Source organism: Xenia sp. Carnegie-2017, unplaced genomic scaffold, assembly GCF_021976095.1.
Source record: "Xenia sp. Carnegie-2017 unplaced genomic scaffold, XeniaSp_v1 HiC_scaffold_1, whole genome shotgun sequence".
NCBI lineage: Eukaryota > Metazoa > Cnidaria > Anthozoa > Malacalcyonacea > Xeniidae > Xenia > Xenia sp. Carnegie-2017.
In genome coordinates, this window is record NW_025813402.1 from 5,852,994 (window position 1) to 5,874,129 (window position 21,136).

General features: G+C 34.0%; 3 protein-coding genes across 3 annotated transcripts; 2 read left to right on the forward strand and 1 right to left on the reverse strand.

Annotated features, from left to right (window-relative positions):
- Positions 1 to 4,946: 4,946 nt before the first annotated feature.
- On the forward strand, positions 4,947 to 9,758 carry LOC124436250. The gene is given in 7 exon segments (XM_046986191.1): positions 4,947 to 4,971; positions 5,129 to 5,234; positions 7,402 to 7,591; positions 7,769 to 8,263; positions 8,535 to 8,783; positions 8,855 to 9,598; positions 9,601 to 9,758. Coding segments are annotated over 7 exon segments (1,905 nt in total). The 5' UTR covers positions 4,947 to 4,957; the 3' UTR covers positions 9,708 to 9,758.
- Positions 9,759 to 9,950: 192 nt separating this feature from the next.
- On the reverse strand, positions 9,951 to 16,531 carry LOC124436264 (ADP-ribosylation factor GTPase-activating protein 1-like). The gene is made up of 13 exons (XM_046986192.1): positions 16,444 to 16,531; positions 16,266 to 16,375; positions 15,620 to 15,677; positions 15,405 to 15,518; positions 15,093 to 15,274; positions 14,378 to 14,446; positions 13,621 to 13,703; positions 13,107 to 13,138; positions 12,933 to 12,989; positions 12,620 to 12,676; positions 12,446 to 12,499; positions 12,286 to 12,345; positions 9,951 to 11,340 (listed from the first exon to the last, which is right to left on the reverse strand). The coding sequence occupies exons 1-13, from the start codon at positions 16,501 to 16,503 to the stop codon at positions 11,215 to 11,217; spliced, it is 1,062 nt and encodes a 353-aa protein (XP_046842148.1). The 5' UTR covers positions 16,504 to 16,531; the 3' UTR covers positions 9,951 to 11,214.
- A 277-nt stretch (positions 16,532 to 16,808) lies between these two features.
- Positions 16,809 to 20,943, forward strand: LOC124434275 (3-hydroxyisobutyryl-CoA hydrolase, mitochondrial-like). The gene is made up of 17 exons (XM_046984160.1): positions 16,809 to 16,947; positions 17,045 to 17,111; positions 17,512 to 17,535; positions 17,639 to 17,746; positions 17,908 to 17,992; positions 18,070 to 18,156; positions 18,296 to 18,348; positions 18,475 to 18,553; positions 18,653 to 18,730; positions 18,799 to 18,866; positions 18,992 to 19,078; positions 19,420 to 19,478; positions 19,588 to 19,669; positions 19,807 to 19,821; positions 20,006 to 20,113; positions 20,192 to 20,225; positions 20,471 to 20,943. Coding segments are annotated over exons 1-17 (1,152 nt in total). The 5' UTR covers positions 16,809 to 16,945; the 3' UTR covers positions 20,587 to 20,943.
- The last annotated feature ends 193 nt before the right edge of the window (positions 20,944 to 21,136 follow it).

Consider the following 21,136-nt stretch of genomic DNA (forward strand, 5'->3'; position numbering starts at 1 on the left):
CATACTGGGCAATCTAAAATCTCAAAACTTTTACAAATAAGAGAATAAGGTTAACAGTTCATATAAAGTTTAAGATGTTGAAAAGCTCACAAAGATCAACAGATAGTGAAAAGTTCACATAGTTATAAAAAAGATGAATTCATAAAAATGTGTAAGCTTCGTACACCACAATGAGTAACTTCGTTAAATTTTATGGTTTAACATGCACAAATATGCATTATTACACATATAGGTATGCATTATTACTCAATTAAGTATGAGTTTTTACTCATATAAATATGCATTATTACTCATATATGTATGCATAATAACTCATACAATATGGCGTAAGACAAAGTCATAAACCTGTCGAAATGAATTTCTCAATACATTCCGGGGGAGGGCTTACACTGACGACAAAAAGGCCAAGGGGGTACATATTCCACCCAATCTTTCACTGGCCTATTTTTGTTTAGAGTGCGTCTGCCATATTCATATTGAATACATCCAGCCATTTTGCCTTTCACTATTAAATATTTGAGTTTCATGTGTCATCTTTGACGAACCACAAAAATCAAGCCCAAACACTAGCTTAGCTAAAACTAAATATAGGGCATGTTCACAGCCAGATCAATCACAGATTGATATCAAACTAATCTCTAAGGTAATTTTGGGGCCAGTTAACGTAAAGCATCTTTATCAAATCTTGCTCAGGAGGCGCGTAATCTTCTGGATAATTTCGATGATAGAAATACTTTGACAATTGAATGTCGTCTGATAGAATCAACAGGATGAGTGTCTCAACATCATGTCTGAATGTGGCGTTACAGAAATGTTAACTGTATGTATCATGTGATTTTTTCCAGATATTTTTTAGTTGAAAAGCATTATGGTGTCTGCATTCACTTGTTATATTTTTCTTGACTAAATAATGATAAGTATGATGCTAGTGATCCTTTGTATATTTGAACTAAATAGGTAGTCTACGTCTGGTAGTCTATATCTGAACTAATAGTGCTACGCATCTTTGATGATTTATATGTCCATTGTCTTAGCCATGGTATATTACTTAATATGATGCAATTGGATTTGAAACATAAAACGTGACCATAACCACAAAGACTCATTGGTGTGTGACACATACATAGTTTATGAATTTGTGCCCTTTATTTATCAGCTTTTTGTTTATTTTTTATGTATTGTAACTTTATACCAGAATCAAAATAAAAGGAAGATTATTCAACTACTAATCATCCATAATGTCATTGGCCGGCGAAAGATTGTTCTTGACCAAATTGCCGAAGGATTGAATGCACTTGGATTTAGAGATAAAATGAAAGAATTTCCAGACAAGTTTCAAGAACTATTTTTTCCATGCAGTGAACGTGAAATGAGTCCATCAGCAGTGGTTGATGCTCTTGAGTTCTCAGATGTGTTAAATGAATGCGAGTCAACAATTGCTAATAATCTGCAGCAATTTATTCTTAATGCAGATCATCCAATTCTTGAAAAATTTCTGATTTTTACTACAGGTTCCACCAGACTGCCAAATTTTGGATTAGGTAAGATAAAAGTAAAATTCAATAATGCCACTTCGTTTTTTGCTTCTACTTGCCTAATTAGTGTCACTCTTCCAAACCAGCTTATTGATCAAAAGTCATTCAATGCATCATTAAAAGCTGTTCTTGAGTCATCTAAGCAGTCTTTTACTTCTCGGTAGGAATGTAAAAGTAGGCATTCATAGACTACATAAGAATAACTGTTCTTACAACAAATATAGTTTGATGAAATGTTACGTTTTAGTTTTAAGTATTATTGGTGTTTAATTGTTAAAGTTTTGGAACGTTTTTTAAATTTTATCTTTCGTTAAATTTTTATAGTTCAGTTAAGATATTGGCAATAAAAATAACAATTCTTGGATTTACGTAGTCATTATTTTTAATAAGTGACATAAGCAGGCAAGAAATTATGAAATTTGCAAAAATAGCCTTGCCATGAAGAAGGTCGCTGCTTTAGAAGAATCATATCATTTTACCCTTGTTGTTACGTCATATCTGTTAATGAAAGTACAAACTCAAGATAGCAAAAGCATTTTGATTGTTGCTTAATAAGTTGTTTTTATTTCAATGTATTTACTCGGAAATTGAAAGAGTTTCCAATGTTTCAAATGTATTCCCTAACATAGATGGCAAACTTAATTTTTGTTGCCAATTCTTACTGTAATAGTTGACATTGTTTGACAAATTGTTGAAATTAGTCAGGCATATCTACGTATATTATTACATGAATATTACAGAGCAATCTTACACATAGTTACTGTGTGCCTTGATATATACTTCAATTGCATTGACATGCGTGATCATCAGGGGTGGATTATCTGGGGGGTGGCAGGGGAAAGCGCACCTTCCTAAAAAATTCCCCAGCAGGGTGCCTAAGAAAAATGCTAAAATGGATTACGTAATTCAGATGTTTAATAAAACAGTATTGGAGGCTATGAAATTGTACAGTAAGACTGAGTTAAGATTGAACTTTTCACTTGAAAAGCAATTATATATTTTATACCACCACCATTTTCAATCTAGTATTACCATGTGCGTTTTCATGAAAACATTAAAGTTGAAATTAATTACTAAGTGCATGCTCAGACAAAAATCATACAAATTTTTTTACAAAGGTAATAACATTTTCTTTAGGCAAATGGTTCACTCTTCTGTAAGCTTAAAAATTCTTAAAACATTGCGTTAATGGCATTCACAACATGCATGTACGTGTGAGCTTTGTCAAATAAGTTGTTGTTTTGACTTGCTAAAGCTGCAATATAGGCAAACTGATCTTCAATTAAATTTAGTGTTGTTTCAGGTACAACCACACCAGCTACATTATCGATTTCTTCACGTGCTTCTATTTCATATGATTCAACTTCATTGCTTGATAGTACGTTGTCTTGTAAGTACTTGATAGTAAGTTGAGTTGCTTTGTGTTGCACATCTTACAATGCTTTCTGACCAAAGTTGCAAAGGCGATAGCCCTCCTTCAGTACTGATTCGATGGTGATTCCATTGATTAACAAACTCCTGTAAGGACTGATTAATGACTGCGACAAAAACAAGCTGTAGTGCAAGAAGATGTACCTCATTGGCATGATCAAAAAGACCTGGACGCTCCATCATGTTAAATTGATCAATATAAGCCTTTAGAACACTAGTAGTAACATCTCTACGAAGCCTTTCAACTCGTTGGTTGTGAACTGAAGCACCTGTGATGATACATCCCCTGTTTGTTTCACGGCACTCCAACATCATTTCGAGCAACACCCACGTTTTCAAGTCCATGATCAAATCTCACTCTTGAAGGTAATCCATATGAACGACATGCATTTTGAAATAATTCTAAAACTGGGTTTGCTCTGTTGTTAGTAGCACAGCTTAAATATGGTATCAACCTGGAGTAGCCCTCAATGAATGTATGAACCATCATTCGCCAGCGAATCATTTTATGGTTCCCGTCGATGTGCCACAGAGCATTTGCACAACCCACATTGTAATTTCTTCTGCAAATTGCTCCCCGCCAACGAAGTGCTGTTCCAACTGGATCCAATTCACGCATTAATGTCCTCACACGTGACCGTTGGACCCTTATATCTCGGCTCCTCGGTGCACCTACCATACGTGTTTGTCCTATTCCTGGAGTAACACTCATAATCTCTTGCATTGTTTCTCTAAGTTAAATGTCACTTATGGTAGACCAAGATTCTTCCGTATCAATTTGAAACTCTACACGTCTTCGTTGTAATGTTTTTGTTGAGATACCCAATAATTCAGCGATTCTAGACCAAGAAAAGTGCAGTTCCCTAAGACATTCTACTAATCTCTTAGATATTTTGAGTCGCAGTTGACCTCTTGTGCCTGTGTACCTTCTATGGCAATTGTAGGTTGGAGTATAAGGTATCTGATCCTGAAGGTCGTTCATAAGGTTCTGAAAGAAACTCTGAAGTCGACTTAAATAGAAGGATAACTGGTGCATGTCATTATAAAAACTCGCCATATCAAAATCATCCATAAGATTTATTGCTCTCTGTTTTAACGTGAATACAGTGTCTCCAGCATCTGAAAGTCGCTCATGTATACGCTCTAAACCGTCCATATTGTCAAAAAATAGGTGTTCTGAAATGATAAAATGCTCTGCTTCAGCAATAATTGCTTTAGTTCTCTGAAAAAATGAATGAAGACTGTGTTCCAAGCCTCCAATGCCTCCTAAGCCCGCCATTTTGAATTTGAGAAAAAAGCGCGTAAACCTGTAAACGAAGTGGGATCGCAAAGCATTATGCAACACGATGTAAAAAGTTCGCCATACCGTATATGAAAATTTCTCACAGACTATATAAAAAATACGACGATTGTCATGTTATAAAAAGGATTGAACGCTGCATGAAACTTCAAAATAGGCTATAAATTTTGACGATACGATCAAGAAGTTTCGAACGTATATGAAAAATTTAGAATGTCCTACAGCAAGTTTCGCATATATTTTTTAGATTTGTTTCGAAGTATATAAAGTTTGCCATGTATAATTTTAGTATGTTATGTAGTAATGTAAGTTTAGAATAAAGTCCAATTTGGCGCCTCATAAGTTCACGCATCATGAAGGGCTTTTTAAATTGCTCTTGTGAAGTCTAAAAGTAAAAGCTTCACCTGTTGACAACTATTAACTTATTGTGCACAGGTTGTACATTGAAACGTGAATAAATCAATGTGAACAAAAACGTGAATAAATCAAACAACTTAAAGACAATAAACTACAAGTTGTTTTTTACAAGTTGAATCCGGTTCTTGTGGAAAGGTGTTTAAATTTAACCGTCAAAGCAAATTGTATGCAATGGCATTTTAGGATAGAAAGCTGATGGTTATTGAATAACTAAATGAAAGAAGGTAAATGTTGAATGTTGCAGCATAGCAACTCGAAAAAGAAGATATTTACCATGTATAGTATCAGGTAAATTTAAAACTCTATGCTAAAGTAAACAACGATGTACAGTTGGTCTGAGTGAATTCTTTGTTGTAAAATGTTTATGAACTGCCGTCGGACGAAATTTAGTTTTGATGCTCGCTCAGTCGCATATTAGTGTATCAATTACTTGCTTTTACTTTAGAATGCGAAATTCGAGGAAACGCCTCGCGTTCTACATCGTTTCACTCTTGGTTGTATTCTGTGTTTACCGCTTCATGAAAGATCTTCGTGAAGATACCGTCTTTAATGTGAGTTCAGTATTTATAAAAGCCAATTAAAACTTATATTCATCGTCCACAGATTTAAAATTCAAATAAAAATCAATTTAGTGGGTTTTTATTTATATTGTAATGTAATCGACAATATTCTGAAAAGCAATAGAACGGAATGGTATGTATCAGTATATCATAGAAACAATATAAAAATGTAAACGAAAACTACCCATTTAAAGAAGAACAAAACCAGAAATTTTTCCTTAGCAAATTTTTCTAGAAAAATGTATTTGTTTAAAACTTAAAAAAGCTATAGCAAGTGAGCTATTGAACAAATGTACTTGTAATGTACTTGTTCCACACGTGACCCATTTTGTGCGCGTGTATGATCTACAAAATCATTTGGAAATCAAGCAAACTACAAATGTATCATGTTGACATGTAATATATGAAAAAGTATATTTGTTACATAAAAATTTGTCGTGAAAAGTTTACAGCACGTAAACATACGGGCCGGCATGTATTTTTCACGAGAAAATTTGTTCTGCCGTAACGGCCATTAAATGCTCCAGCTGGCTTTTCTTAGAAATATATACCACTAGATGGATATTGAATTTCTAGTAATGCGAATGTCATGAAGACTCGTTACTATGTTTTCCTGTGGTTTGGATGATGTACATAGCTAAAGAAAGCACAAAACACCGTCTCGCTTTAAACTGCTAAGATCTCGTCGAGGAAATCTGACGAAAATGTTAATTATTCTCATGTGCTAAATACACTACGAATCCACCTTTTTGTCGGCATAATGCTACGTGCAAACGCGCTCAACATGTTGACTCAACATGTACTCAACATTGTCTAGCTCTAGTTGTGTGATGTTCAGAAATGGCCGTTTTTATGGTTAACACGGATAATACGTCTGAACGATTTAAGACGAATCTTTTTAATGCGTCTCTTAAATCGTCAAAGGATAAAGACGGCCATAAGACGAATTAACCGTCCTGACGACTTTAGCATTTAAATCGTCTTAACAGACGAACCAAAGTTGTTAACTCGTCTCGATCAATTGATTTTGCCGTTTAGTTTTGAGTTAAGTCGACCCGTCTTTTGCTGGACGGTTTAAAGCTTAGACGTATAAATCGTCCAGACGTAATATTTAGTCTTTTGACTCTGAAGATGACTACCGCTAAGGTTGTCAAAACGTCAGTCAACAACAACAAAAACAGTCCTTCTCAGGACTATACCAACCTGGACGATCTACATTTACAAACATGTAACGATACTCCCAGGTTCAAACCATTTAGTTTATTGTTGAGTGAGCTGTGCAAACGCACTAAACAATGTTTAGACACGCATAGATGAGCGCGGAACAAAGAAAACGTCGAGGGCTGCTGAGTCGAATGTTTGAACAAGAATAAACTTCTCTGAACAACGCTCAACACCTCTCAACACCACTCAACAGGCTGTGCAAACGCGCTAAACATATTGAGTGGACAATGTTGAGTGAATATGTTGAGCGCATTAGCGCGTAAATTAAGCGAGGCAAAAATTCAGCGAATGAATCAAATCAAGTTCGGTGAATTTATGTGGTGTGGCAATAGAATATGTTCGACAATTCGTACAATGAGTAGCAATCGCCAGAAGTAAACACGATAGTGACATAAGGTGATTGAGCTGACTGAAATCGCGTCATAACAACTTTTATATCGCAGACGATTAATTTTGAGGAATTTCAACATTCAACAGCGAAAGCAGTATTTATAGACAGTTGAGTATGCATTCTCTGCTACTCATTAAATGACTACACCCGGGTTTTTTTCCATGAATGTGAAAACCAACTTGGATAGGGTGCGCTTCAAAAGTATATTCGTTTAATCTATGTGTAAACAAGGCGTCTATGCATTTTGTATCCATTTGCCGGTTATCTTTCTTCCAGCATACGCTGCTAACGATATGAGAGAATGTGTTTTATCTTTAATTCTAAAGTTCTTGATAAAACTTGTCTGCTTCCATCTTTTTGCTTCATGTTTATAAAATGACATATTTACTATATCGTTTCGACTGTTTTCATCGATTCGTTTCATTTTATGACTGTCATGCCTTCATTTGCAAGGTTGTCAATTCAGGCTATCCACATGCACGTTCGATGTAGCTAACTTCATTTCTTTAAGCCAAAATTATACTTATTTATACTGTTCTTCAGAATTATTGCGCTCAGCCAATTAAAGTACAAGAAGACTCCAGCAATTTGTTAGGCTATGCAAAGTGCAATATTCCAAAAATAGATCCATTTCATCCACACGCAATGGATCTAGTTAAAGAACTCAAGGAACCACTAAAGTGTGCAACAAAACAACGAGCTGTGTTGGATGGAGGACTTTTAAAAATATTCGGTGAGTCATTTTAAATTCTATTTTTGAAAGTCAGCATTTAGTTTTTGTGTTAACATTTTTGTTATTCCCTAGATCTCACTTACTATGGTATTAAGTGACTACTGAAGTTCTTTTTCTGACATTGATGTGCTTTGTCGGTATAAACAAATGAAAAAGTATCTTTTCTTTTTAACATAGGATCTGATGTAGCATTAGCCAGTTACCGAAGCATAAATCGAGTTAAAAAAGATGACTTTAAAATTTCTTTGAGTGACCCGGTTGAGATTACCACTTTTGAACAATTCCAAGTACCTCATGAACACATTGAGCTTACGATGACCTTAGATGATAAAACAACAGTGAAGGAGTATTTAATACAAGTCATAGCAAAAGATGAAAAATTTTCATCTTCATCACCCGATACAGAGATGGATTTAAACATCCTCATTATTGGTATTGACTCAACATCCAACGTTCATGCGCAAAGAAAGCTGCCAAAATCATACAAATTTATACGCGACGTTCTACATGGTTATATTTTCATGGGTCATAGCGTGGTAGGTGATGGTACGACAGAGCAGGTGGCAGCATTTTTAACTGGGAAGGGTGAACAAGAATACTACGAGTCACGACGAGGAGAAGCGAATGCCAAAACAGTTGATGACTGGAATTTTATTTTTAAAAGGGCAAAATGTGAGTGGATGTTATACAAGCTCTTCTAGTTTGCTATGATTGTTGATAAAACTAAGAGTAACTAGATTATTTATATTTCTTCAATATTTCAACATGTTCATATATCAATATTTGGTATTGTTTTAAAGTACAAATGTGACATTTGATGTTGTTAAAATGCTTCACTATGATGAACCTCCTAACCACAAAACGACCAGTCAACTATATGATAATATTTCATGCATAACTAAAGTATTTTCAGATTTTACAATATTCAATATCTTTATTTCAGCACATGATTACTTCACAACATTTTGTGAAGATTCACCAAGCATTGGAACTTTCAACTTTAGATTGATGGGTTTTGAAGATCCACCCACTGATTATTATCCACGGTCGTTTTTTATCGCGGCGGAAGGCTACTCAAAGAACTCTCCTCATTGTCATGGCAGTGAAAAAATTTACAACTATCATCTTAATTTGGCGAGAAAGATATACCAAGCCTACCCTCGGCGCAGGAAGTTTCTTTTACATCTAATTGGTAATTGTTTTTTTCTCTCGACTTCAATTGATGTTCATAAACATATGAGCTACGTATTTTATCATTAACAGGAGAAATATCACACAACGACTTCAATACCGTACAGTACGTGGACGAAGATTTATACACATTCCTGAAAGAATTTCGTGAACTTGGATATTTAAATGATACTTTGTTGATCATACTGGGAGATCACGGTTCGAGATATGGAAAATTCAGAGAGACAGTTCAAGGAAAGTTAGAAGAAAGGCTTCCTCTCTTCACAATGATATTTCCTACTTGGTTTGAGAAAAAATACCCTAAATTGGCAAAAAATTTGGAAGCTAATACCAAACGATTGACAAGTTGGTTTGACTTACATGCAACGTTCAATCACATTTTGGAGTATCCAAATGAACCGAAAGAATCAGGGCATGGGATGAGCCTACTAAATGAAGTACCCCTGGATCGTTCTTGCGAGGATGCAAGCATCCCATCACACTGGTGTCCATGTTTGCACTGGTCAGTTGTTGATCATGAGCACAATCATTTGCAAAGAGCTGCGTTAGAAGCTATCAGTCATATCAATGACTTGAATTTTAAAGAGGAATTAGGCGCAGAAAAATGCTCTAAACTTACTCTTTTTAAAATGAACAGAGCCGAAATAGAGACTCCCAACGTAGACGTTCTTAGGTTTAAGCAATCAAGTAAAGATGGTTATGAGCCCATATACTCAAGCGTTTTTAATGCAAAGGATCATTGTAGATATCAAATCAGCTTTGTAACACTCCCAAATCACGGAATGTTTGAGGCGAGTGTGCTGTATTTAAATGGAAAATTTTAGTTCAAGGAGATGTTAGCAGAATAAACAAATACGGTGATCAACCGAAATGTATTGCTGACTCACTACCACACTTACGAAAATATTGCCATTGTAAAAAATAAAATTCGAGAAGCTTTTATTCCTAAAGAGACAAAATACATGCAAAAATTTTGTAAACAAGTCAATCCTACTTAGTAGTTAGTAAAACGTAATTTCCTCAGATGTATTAAATAAAAAGTGTACTGTTGGTCATGGCACGAAATACAATACTGAAATCCAATTAAAATAAGCAATAAATAGTTATGTAGCTCCTATCCTGAAGTAATTTGTTTTCTATAGTTACGTTTTCATTATTTATCATTACGTAATTCATGTACAAACTTTAATTCATTTTCAAAACCACAGAACATAGCAAACATTCTAGCAACATTTACAGTTACCACTCCTTAAATTCTTCATAATTTATTTTTACTCTACATTTATTCAATATTTACATTTTATTCATAAATTTCCCTTGCCAAAATTAAAGAGATTTCAAAGGTGCCACCTCATCAGATTTCAAAACAAAATATTTTAGGCAAATGAATGAGCTAATTTATACAGTGAAAGACAGAAAAATTTGATCTTCAAGTTAACTGCGCCATTTAATTATATAGGACTTTGTTAAAATGTAGAATAAATGTTAGTGAGAACTTTAAGGTCTTGCTTCTGCATTCTAAAAGATCATTCATACTCACATTCACCAAACAGGGCTTAAAAATTGCCTTACAACTATTCAAAGAAGATATTTTCACTTTACTGAATGCTGAATGGACTTTCACAAGTGGGAGCGAGATCTCTGTGCCACACTCAAAGAGTGTGAGTGTAAGTGAGCTTTTAGAAAACAGGCGTCAATGTCGAAGGAAGTTAAAATTGACTTCAAACACAGACTGCTGCGTATAGTGTAATTATCAATTGAAGATGGTAAAAAAAGCACCTTAACCAAGGACCTTGTGACAAAAAACGTGACCTACATTTTCAGTGGGACTAAAAGAAAAACAACATAGTTTATACTCTCTTATATCATTATAATTGAAATTAAAAAAACTTTGATCTTATATTTCAATATCTCCAGTGGTCAGGTCGATGCTTTCATGCTCTAATAGACAACAAAAAGGCGCCGTGTAAAAATACATCATTTTTAAGACACCCTTTTTTATGTTGTATGAAAACATTTCTGGTCAGTGGCGTAGCCAGCCAGCAAATTTTGGTCATGCTAGGTAAATTTTAGATCATTATCATTATTTCTTTCTTTGGTAATCTGTTGTTTTACAGGAGTGAACACAGAAAAATTAACATAGCAAGACCAAATTTGAGGGGCTGGCTACGCGACTGTTTATGGTTACTAATTTTTCCCATTAAAAAGCAGTGCAAAATGAAACAAGGCGAAATACTAGTCTCCTTTCTTGTAAGTCCTGTTTGATTTTGTATATGTATTGGCACTAGTGGACCATCCTTCGTTATTCCAACTTGAAACGTCTAGCCATTCCCCGTCATCCCAACCATCATCATTTCTTTTAAAAACCTTGCTGTCTTTCAAATCGTCATCTAGTGCATTAGTCGTCTCTTCGTGATCCCAATGCCACTCATCTACCTCGTTTTGCTGCATCGAGTTTCATTTGATTCAATAGGCTTTTGTGGAATGTCAGCGGAAGCAGTATTTGAAGTGAAGTATGATTGGACATTAAACCACCCTTGAGTGCCGGCTGTTTTTACCTTAAACACATGTTTGACGCAGTTGAAATGATAAGCTTTCGACTATAAAAACATGACAGCTAAATCCTAGCATTGCGCAGAAAAGATACGTATAAACTACATGATGACATACTGGGCAATCTAAAATCTCAAAACTTTTACAAATAAGAGAATAAGGTTAAGAGTTGATATAAAGTTTAAGATGTTGAAAAGCTCACAAAGATCAACAGATAGTGAAAAGTTCACATAGTTATAAAAAAGATGAATTCATAAAAATTTGTAAGCTTCGTACACCACAATGAGTAACCTCGTTAAATTTTATGGTTTAACATGCATAAATATGCATTATTACACATATAAGTATGCATTATTACTCATATAAGTATGAGTTATTACTCATATAAGTATGCATTATTACTTATATATGTACGCATAATAACTCATACAATATGGCGTAAGACAAAGTCATAAACCTGTCGAAATGAATTTCTCCATACATTCCGGGGAGGGCTTACACTGACGACAAAAAGGCCAAGGGGTACATATTCCACCCAATCTTTCACTGGCCTATTTTTGTTTAGAGTGCGTCTGCCATATTCATATTGAATACATCCAGCCATTTTGCCTTTCACTATTAAATATTTGAGTTTCATGTGTCATCTTTGACGAACCACAAAAATCAAGCCCAAACACTAGCTTAGCTAAAACTAAATATAGGGCATGTTCACAGCCAGATCGATCACAGATTGATATCAAACTAATCTCTAAGGTAATTTATGCGTCAGTTAACGTAAAACAAACTAAGCGTGAAATGTCATGAGAACGACCTTTGTGTGAATGGGCCCATGGGAACACAACATCCTTTTGACAGTAAACGTGTGTCAATTTTTGAGAACCAACCTCGAGTTTCGGGTGATCAGGCTTGCCTTAACGAAATCAATTCACCATAACCTAAAAATTACTTACTTTGCTTGCCAAACCAGACATAGAGGTCGATAAATCTTCAACAAGTGTCCCATCTTGAACCTGGAGAAAAAGAACAATCCACATTCATCCTCAAACTCATCATTTATTTTTACGAATGACCAGCATGTTGCTAAAGGTAATTTTCACGTTTACAGTTTACCTTATAGGACACTTTCTTGAGATTTTTATTGACAGAGTTTCCAAGTTCTGTTGCCTAAAACCATCATTTTAAACTGGAAACTTATGTTTGAGCTCAAGTACAACACAAGATGCAAAATCTGATTTTTAGCAAACGATTAAATAAAATCGAGTAAGCAGAATAGCTTTTTTTTACCTTATTCGCAGTTGGTTTGAGAACAGATTCATTAACCGCACCACCAATTTTCACGGCCTGGAAAGAAATAATGTAATCTTATATAAATACGTAGTTGGATAATATCTGACTAATTTCAATTTATTCTCCCATATTGCACACGCTTTTCATCATTTTCCAGCCTGATAATGTAAATAGCTGACTACACATAACCAACAGTAGATAATTCCATTTCCAAATTCTAACTCCATAACAATGTACATCGTGTTTTTATTTTTGATATGTTTCAAAACTGGAGATTAAGCTCTTATGTAGATTTTAACAAAAATGTAACCTCATCCGTCGCTTGCTTTGCTAATTGTGCTGCAGTTGAAGCAAAACTATTCCAACCCTGTAAATAAACAATGTGTCTGAAGTTATAATTTTATTGTCAGCTAATACAATTTCCATACAAAATTTAAAATACAAAATATAAATGTATAGTTAGTATAAAATGGAGTGAGCGTACATATGAAAACGAAGAAAGCGCAGACTCCCAACCTGAAAGAAATAAACAAAAGCAAAATAGTCAATCACCGTAACGTTACCCCAAAAAAAATTCTCAAAAAATGTAGCTGTTTCACGCAAACGAAGACACAGGATTTGAATTATTCAAATTGAACTGAGAAAAGATCGCAGACGTAAGAGTGAACGAATCAATTTCTGCAACTTGAAAGCTATACGCTACAATCAATGAAGTCAAAATATTATAAAGATCATTCTAAAGTCAATATTATAAAGTCAAAATATTATAAAGATGTTAGCGCCATTCTCCTTTATTCTATTTTAAAAAGTTTAAGTATTCCTACAGCATGAGAAATAAACATTATGCATTTTCCCCAACTGTTCGTTTTCTATAGTTGGGTAAAACATTGGTTTGCTAGCAGGGCAACCACAAAACTCTCCGCTTTATTTGAAAAGATAGTTCACTCATCTACTGGTCAATCAGCAGTACGACATCTTTTATCCAGTTAAACGCTCACCAGATGATTGTTCCTTGTTCACGGAATCCGCCGGTGTCGAGCCAAAGCCAGTATATCGCCCTCCTTGACTTGGTGGTAAGCCACTGATAATTGTAAATAGTAAATATATATATTTCTGTTGAAGGCTATTTATCAAGTTTGGTAATACGTAACTGTACTAAGCACATTCATTCAAATGTTTACAGATAGATTTACTGAAACTTTTACGGTAGATATTTTAGTAAGCCTGAAAGTGTAGATTGAAGGGGGATATATGCAAGGAGTACAAAACAAAATGTTATGAAGCGTACCCAATAACAATACGTAAGCAGGATACGTAAAATTTTCGTGGAAGATTAAGTAAATAATTTTAATCGAGATACTGACAGCAAAACAAGAATTATACCACTACACTTATTTATCAATTGCAAAGCTAAGATAGGTCAAAAAACACAAGAGCTGTGCAGTCAACCGAAAATATGGTCAAAACAGACTATTTTCATGCACGGATAACTTGAGTTCATATTTATCAACTGGATCTCCTTGCATTGCTCAGGGAGGAACTAGTTCGCTCGGTAACAAGCAAGAAGAAGTGGATCTACTAGCACCGATTTGGGAGTAAATAAAAACAACAATAATGTTGGTTAATTTAAGGACCAAAATACTACCAACAGGATTAGTAGTAAAGTATTTTGTATTTTAAATTCGAAAGACAACGTATGTTTATAGAAATGTATTCTGATCCTTTATCATAGACAAAATATCATTAATTTCTTACTCTGGACGAGACGCATTCTCTTGTGTTTTCTTTTCAAAAAACGAATTCTTCTGAGAATCAATTTCAGCTCTAGAAAATGAAGGAAATTAGATTTTACATAATGTTCAGGCACTTAAATTTGAATGTACATCTTTCAAAAAGCAATTGCCAAGTACCAACTGAATATAATTATTAAAATACACACAAGCTTATTAAGAACATGGCTTAACCGCTTCAGCTTCAAACTCAAAAGTTTATGCTTCATCACGGGGGTAAATCAGGATGTTCGCGCAACTTAATTCTAGAATCATACGAAAGCTTTATTTACAAATAACTATTTTTGAAATATTTTTAAATTGTTCGCAATTCAAAAACGGAAAGAAAAGAGAACAATAACAATTCTCATAAAGGAACACCACGAAAACGGAAGCTACAGTGTAATCGCAGGTCATAACTTCAATTTCTCGAAGCTTTTATTTACAGAAATCATCAAACGCATCTCTCTTAACTCTGATATATGCGCACGTGACTCCCCCTTCCTTCACTGAAAGCACTTGGAAAATGGGTGAAATGAAAAGAACCGTAGTATTCACACAAGGTGTACTTCTACATACAGTAGAAAAACTTCAAAAACCATAATCTACCACACTGCCTTAAACTAACGCTAATATAGCAACAGAAAAAGGATGATCTTTGATAAACAATACTCATGTATTGATTAACCCAAGCAACATACTTAGATAAGCCAAACATTGATTCCATGGAATCGGAATCTCTTGTTACTGCAGATAGGCTTCTTCCATTTACTGATGAACTATTGGAGTCTTGATTGGAGTAACAGTTAGTTGTTTTTGGAGTCCAGTTTCGTGCTGATGAGGTTTCTTCAGACCAGGATTTTCCTGCTGCCAGGGTAGCAATCTGCATAAAAATTATGGAAACTATATTTCAGTGGTATAGCCAAAGAGGTAGACATGAAATCTGCCCATTTAGTGCACAATGACATATGTAACTAAGTATGATACATTTCAAAGTAAACTCCACATCTAACCTTATCTCTATACAATGCTGCTGCTCGTGAATTATATTTTTCTTTAATGGTCCAATCAGGATTGTAGTCACTTTGAGATTTAAAAAATAGTTTTGCTTTTCTGTTTCCACCAACCTAGAACCAAGGGTATTTTATATACAATAATTTTGAATTGTTCAATGTCCTTGTTTGAATGTTGAGACAGTCTGGAAAGGGAAACAAATCACGTGTTTTACCTTCATCTTTTCCAGTTCAATGTCTTTCCACTTATCCATGGTAACTGATCTGACAAAGCTAAATTGTAGGAAAACAAAATAGAGCACAATATCTACACAGACATACCACTACTAAAGTAATTCTGAAGAAAACTTCAGCAAAAAAGAGTAATATTACAATGCCACTTCACAAAGTGACAAACCAGGGGTAGAACTGACATTGAAGCTTTTTCTATAAGATCTTGAAATCCTACAAGATCTTGAATAAGAACCTTTATGATCCTATAAGATCTTGTGTAAGATCCTTGAAGATCTTACAGGATCCACAGGATGTCAAGACAAGATTGTGCATAAGATACCAACAGATCTTGTATGAGTTCTTATGGAAGACATACTAAAAGGCTAGAAGATCTTACTTATGATTTCTGCCAAGGCACACAAGGCAATGTGAAAAGACAAAATTGTTGATAAATTTAAAGACTTCCATAGCAATTTTATCTCATGAAAAATGATATAATGAGTGTTTCACACAGTCAAGGTAAATCTTGAAACTTTCTCAGTATTAACAAAATTTGGCTTTTATATAGTTGGATATCAATAGTATCTCACAACTAAGTGTGCCAATGTGAATGTGAGAAATACACAAAAATAATATTAAAGCGCTAACCTAAGATGAACTCCGAAGCTACGATGCTTCCCCGAACATTCAAGACATATCCAAATCCCATAAGTAACACTGACCCATTGTGGATTGTGTCCTCCACATTCAAAACAAGTCTGGAAAAATACGAACACACTGTTAGACATGTTTTGAAAGACTTCATACAAAATACAACAAAACAAACATTATTATCTTCTTTCGGTTTGATTTCCTTTAAAACACGACGTGTCCTTGGACTGGCCATTTTGATCTATAGTAGTTAGTAATCAATGGCCGAGAGAGAGATTGTTGTGATGACGTCGTTTTAGATTGGAAAATGTTCTACTATCCCCCCGTGATTGCATTAACGATAGAAACGTATATTTAATACACAAAATTTATACGCAACACGACATGTCAAAAAGCAATGAATTCAGTTTTTTAATAAAATATAATGGACTTTCCAGGTTTTTCTTTAAAAGAAACGTCTTTTCAACGATTTTTGCAAACTATTTGCTTGAACAACATGGGTGGTGTGCAGAGGGTGGAAAAAAATTGTTACATGCGGTACTTTGACCTTTGTCAACAGTGTAATATAACGATGTAATAATAACCACATTGTATTATTAACCATTCCAAAATAAGGATTAGCTCTCCATGAGATAATCTATAACACTTTCTATTTAGCTTTCTGACCATTGCTTAATATGTAAGTTTTTTTTTGTGTTCGTTGGCAAATTTTTCTGTTTGGCAACTACGTGTTTACAGCAAACGTTACATTTGCATTGCATACCAAAACTTTCTAGGTTCAAAAAAGTGTCGCTATCGTTTGGGAGCACTCTCGTGACGATCAGTAAGATTGCGAAACATGTTGTAAGTAAATAATGTTGCGTATAGCCAGTTTAGATAATTAGGGACTCATATTCATAGACTAATCGTACAACTGAATTTCGACAGTAATTAACAAAGTAGAATATTCACATTGGGATTATTAGCCAATTTTCTTTTCAATTTTTTTGAAAAATTTGCATGGTAGCCGTTGTATGAATATGCATATTTTGATCTCTTCATATTATCAAACTTTTTTGAGAAATCAATCTCTGGAGCAAAAGGATGCGTGCAAAATAAATTTTAACTGATATGCATATCAGCATATTCATTTTAAGTCATATGCAATATGCATGTCCATAAGTAAAGACAATTTAAAGTATATTTCTAAGTCAAACAAACATACCATAACTCTAATAGTAATTGTTGTTTTTATTTCATTAAGAGAATGATGTCAGATATTTCAGATGTACGTAAGTTAGTTTTTGAACTGACAATGCAACTGTTTCTATTTCCTATTATTTTTGTTATTTCATAGATAAAATTTCACATACATACTCTGCACATTTCAGGTCCTTTTGGAAGTAAAGGGAAATGTCGGTTTAATTACTTTAAACCGTGCAAAGGCTTTGAATTCTTTAGACTTAGGAATGGTTAGCCTCATATACCCAACATTAAGTGCGTTTCTGCATTATTTTTATGCCATTGTACATGGCAAAAACACAAATCCATATGTTATCCCTGTTCAAAAAGGAAGATGGGTATCCCCTATATCTCTTCAAGGATTTTTGCATTGAAAGTCAACCATTATTGAGTTCAAATCTCATATTACAAATATTAGGAATGGGAAAAAAATGAAAATATTGGAGCAATAGTGATTAAAGGAGTTGGAGGAAAGGCTTTCTGTGCTGGTGGAGATGTTAGAGGTAGTGTTTAGTTAAAAGTGAAACCATAAAAGGCTTCATTGTAGCTCTGACTATACAGTCATTTTTTTTAATCACAGTAATTGCTGAGGAGGGTATATTGGGCACTGGTGGTACATTACGACAGGATTTTTTCAAAGAAGAATATCAATTAAATAATGCAATTGGTAAATATTTCCTGAATAAATTGTATCCAAGAATTTACTTCACCAAACAATGTCACTCCATAAAAATGACTCATTTGCTAAACAGATCCCATTTGTCTGTCAAAAAATTTGCAAGTATATTTGTTATTGATTGTTTCAGGAACATTAAAGACTCCATATATAGCTCTGATAGATGGTATTACTATGGGAGGGGTAGGTTTAATTGTTCATTTTTATTTCTCATATTTTAATCAAAAGATATAGCACCTTATTTTAACATTTTGAATGGGATTATCCATAAAAAGTCCTAAAGAATGACTATATGAAATGTGGTTATAGGGTGTTGGTCTTTCTGTACATGGCCATTTTCGTGTTGGAAGTGAAAAAACACTTTTTGCCATGCCTGAGACCGCTATTGGTTAGTGAAAAGTCATGATGATAATATTCAACATTTTTTAAGGCGTACTTTATCTTGTGTTCGCCACTTTTCTCAAGTCACATGTATTCTTTTATGGAGGTTTTTTTCCCGATGTCGGTGGAAGTTTTTTCTTGCCAAAGTTGCAAGGAGAACTTGGTACATTTCTAGCGTTGACAGGTCAGTAACTAACGCCCAATATCCTTGCTTCTGCATTGATAAATCACATATTAACGTCGTTTTAAAAGGACAAAGATTAAAAGGAGTAGACGTTTATCGCGCTGGTGTTGCAACTCACTATGTGGAATCTGAGAAGGTGCGAATTTTCATTCGTAATGACAATCACAAAATTAGTAGGAAAGGAGGATTCTGATTAAAAGATTGATTTTGGATTCGTAGTCCTACTATAAAAAAAACTGTTTTTTCGTTACATGTTTATAGATGTTTGAACTCGAACAAAGTATACTTTCAATGAAAGAACCCACTATAAAAAAAATACTTCACTTACTTGAACTGTATCACAAAGAAGTAAGTTTTGTTTCAATTCTTTAAATTTTTCAGGTTTATTATATTAAAGCAGTAATTATTATGGAAAACATAGCAAACTGCGACTTTTACAAACTGTGACTTTTACTTGTCGAAAATTTACAGTTCACCTCTCGTCTTGTTTTGTTTCATATTTTGAAATCTCAAGATGTCTTGTTTTTTCGGAATTTGTTTTATACTATATTTTTTTAAATTGTCGGCTGGTCATGGTTCTTGCAATCTTTTTGTTTGTGATTTAAACTTTAACAATCGTTAGCTATACCTTAGTGAGAAATACATTATGAGAAGAATGTTCACTATAGCAAAAGAAATTGTTTCTTTAGAGCATAGCGAAAACCTCAACGGAGTTTTCTTTAAACCGACATTTAGATTGCATTGTAAGGTCAGTTTAGGAAGTCTTATCAAGAAATGTTTGCATTAGTATTACTTTACTTTTGTACTGTATCAGTTTTTGTCTACGTAATGTATGAATCAATTCTTGTAAATCTTAGATGTTTTTCTAAAGATTCTGTGGAAGAGATTGTTGAACAATTAGAAAAAGAAGACTCTGATTGGGCCAGATCGCAGATAAGTGTATGTAAGAAATCTCAACTCAAAAAGCAAAGTAGACACCTCAAAATTGTCTGAATTTTATATTTTACATGTGGTCAGGATACATTTTCTATGTTTGAAATTCTGCGTTGAAAAATCCTGTTTCTTTTTTATTTTAGACAATTCTTAAAATGGTGAGTGATCAAATCTATTTTGTATTTCAAACACTGATACTGGTACAAGAAAAAAATTAATGCCGGATGTGATAACTTTATGCGTTGAGGTTATGCGTTGCACTTTGCTCTCACGATAATGATGAAATAATGTAGTGATGTTTCATTTGGCTTATAATCAAATGTTATTTTGCCGCTCATTTAGAGTCCACTGTCATTGAAAGTTGCCTTGAAACAAATTAGAGAAGGAGCAAAACTACGAACACTTTTTGAATGTTTGACTATGGAATACCGTATCTCACAGCATTTTATGGTATGTATAATCGAATTCAACTTTCTTCTGTTAAGCGATAAACGTTTTCTTCAATGTATTTTTTATATTTTTATTTAGAACGATAAGGACTTTTACGAAGGCATACGAGCAGGTAGAATGTATAGAAAAATATTCTTAGCTATTTCACTGGTCATGCTACTTTCCTGAATTTAAGACTTCATCATTGAATTAATATAGATTGAGTACATATAATAGTCGCTTTTTTCATCTAATGCGTATTTGAACTCACAAAATTTACATTTATTTCTTTATTGTGGTATATATAATGTGTTTTGTATTAGGTTTGCCAACAAAAAATCAAATTTAATGTCGTAACTGTATTCATTGATTATTTAGTGTTAATCGATAAAGATAACCAAGCAAAATGGGATCCAAACAAGTTAGAGGACATCAGCAATGAAAAAGTTGACTCGTATTTTGCCAGTTTGGGAGAAAAAGACTTAATTTTTTAGAATTAGGTAGTTCAATCCAAACTCTAATAAATGAAATAAATTTTGCAAGTGTGAATGCAAAGGGTTAAAGACAAACTGCACAATTATTTTCATTTAGTAAAATTTTACTTGACACCGTATTACTTGGTTTCCATTGGGGAAGAATTAACACATTGAAAAGACAATTATCTTTAATGATCTGTACATTAATGCGTACAGACAATAAATCGTTGGTGGGCTGTACAAATGCTTCTTTTAATTGTGTTACACATTTCAATGATTACTGTGGCTTTAACTTGTGTTTAAAACTATGTTATATTTATGATGCATCTACCTGCAAGAATGAACAAATTTATAACGCTTGTGACAAGTGTAAAAGATATTTTACAACGACTTGTTTCATAGTTCATTTCGTTGTATACATCACGTGCACGATCATGTGAGCAACTAGCTTGTATTTTCACTTCATTCTTCTTTAACTTTTTTTCAATCACGTGAATGTAATAGGCTGGATCTACAACATGTCCTGTTGGTTGGAAATCAGGCCAGACATCGTGTGGAGCATCTTCAC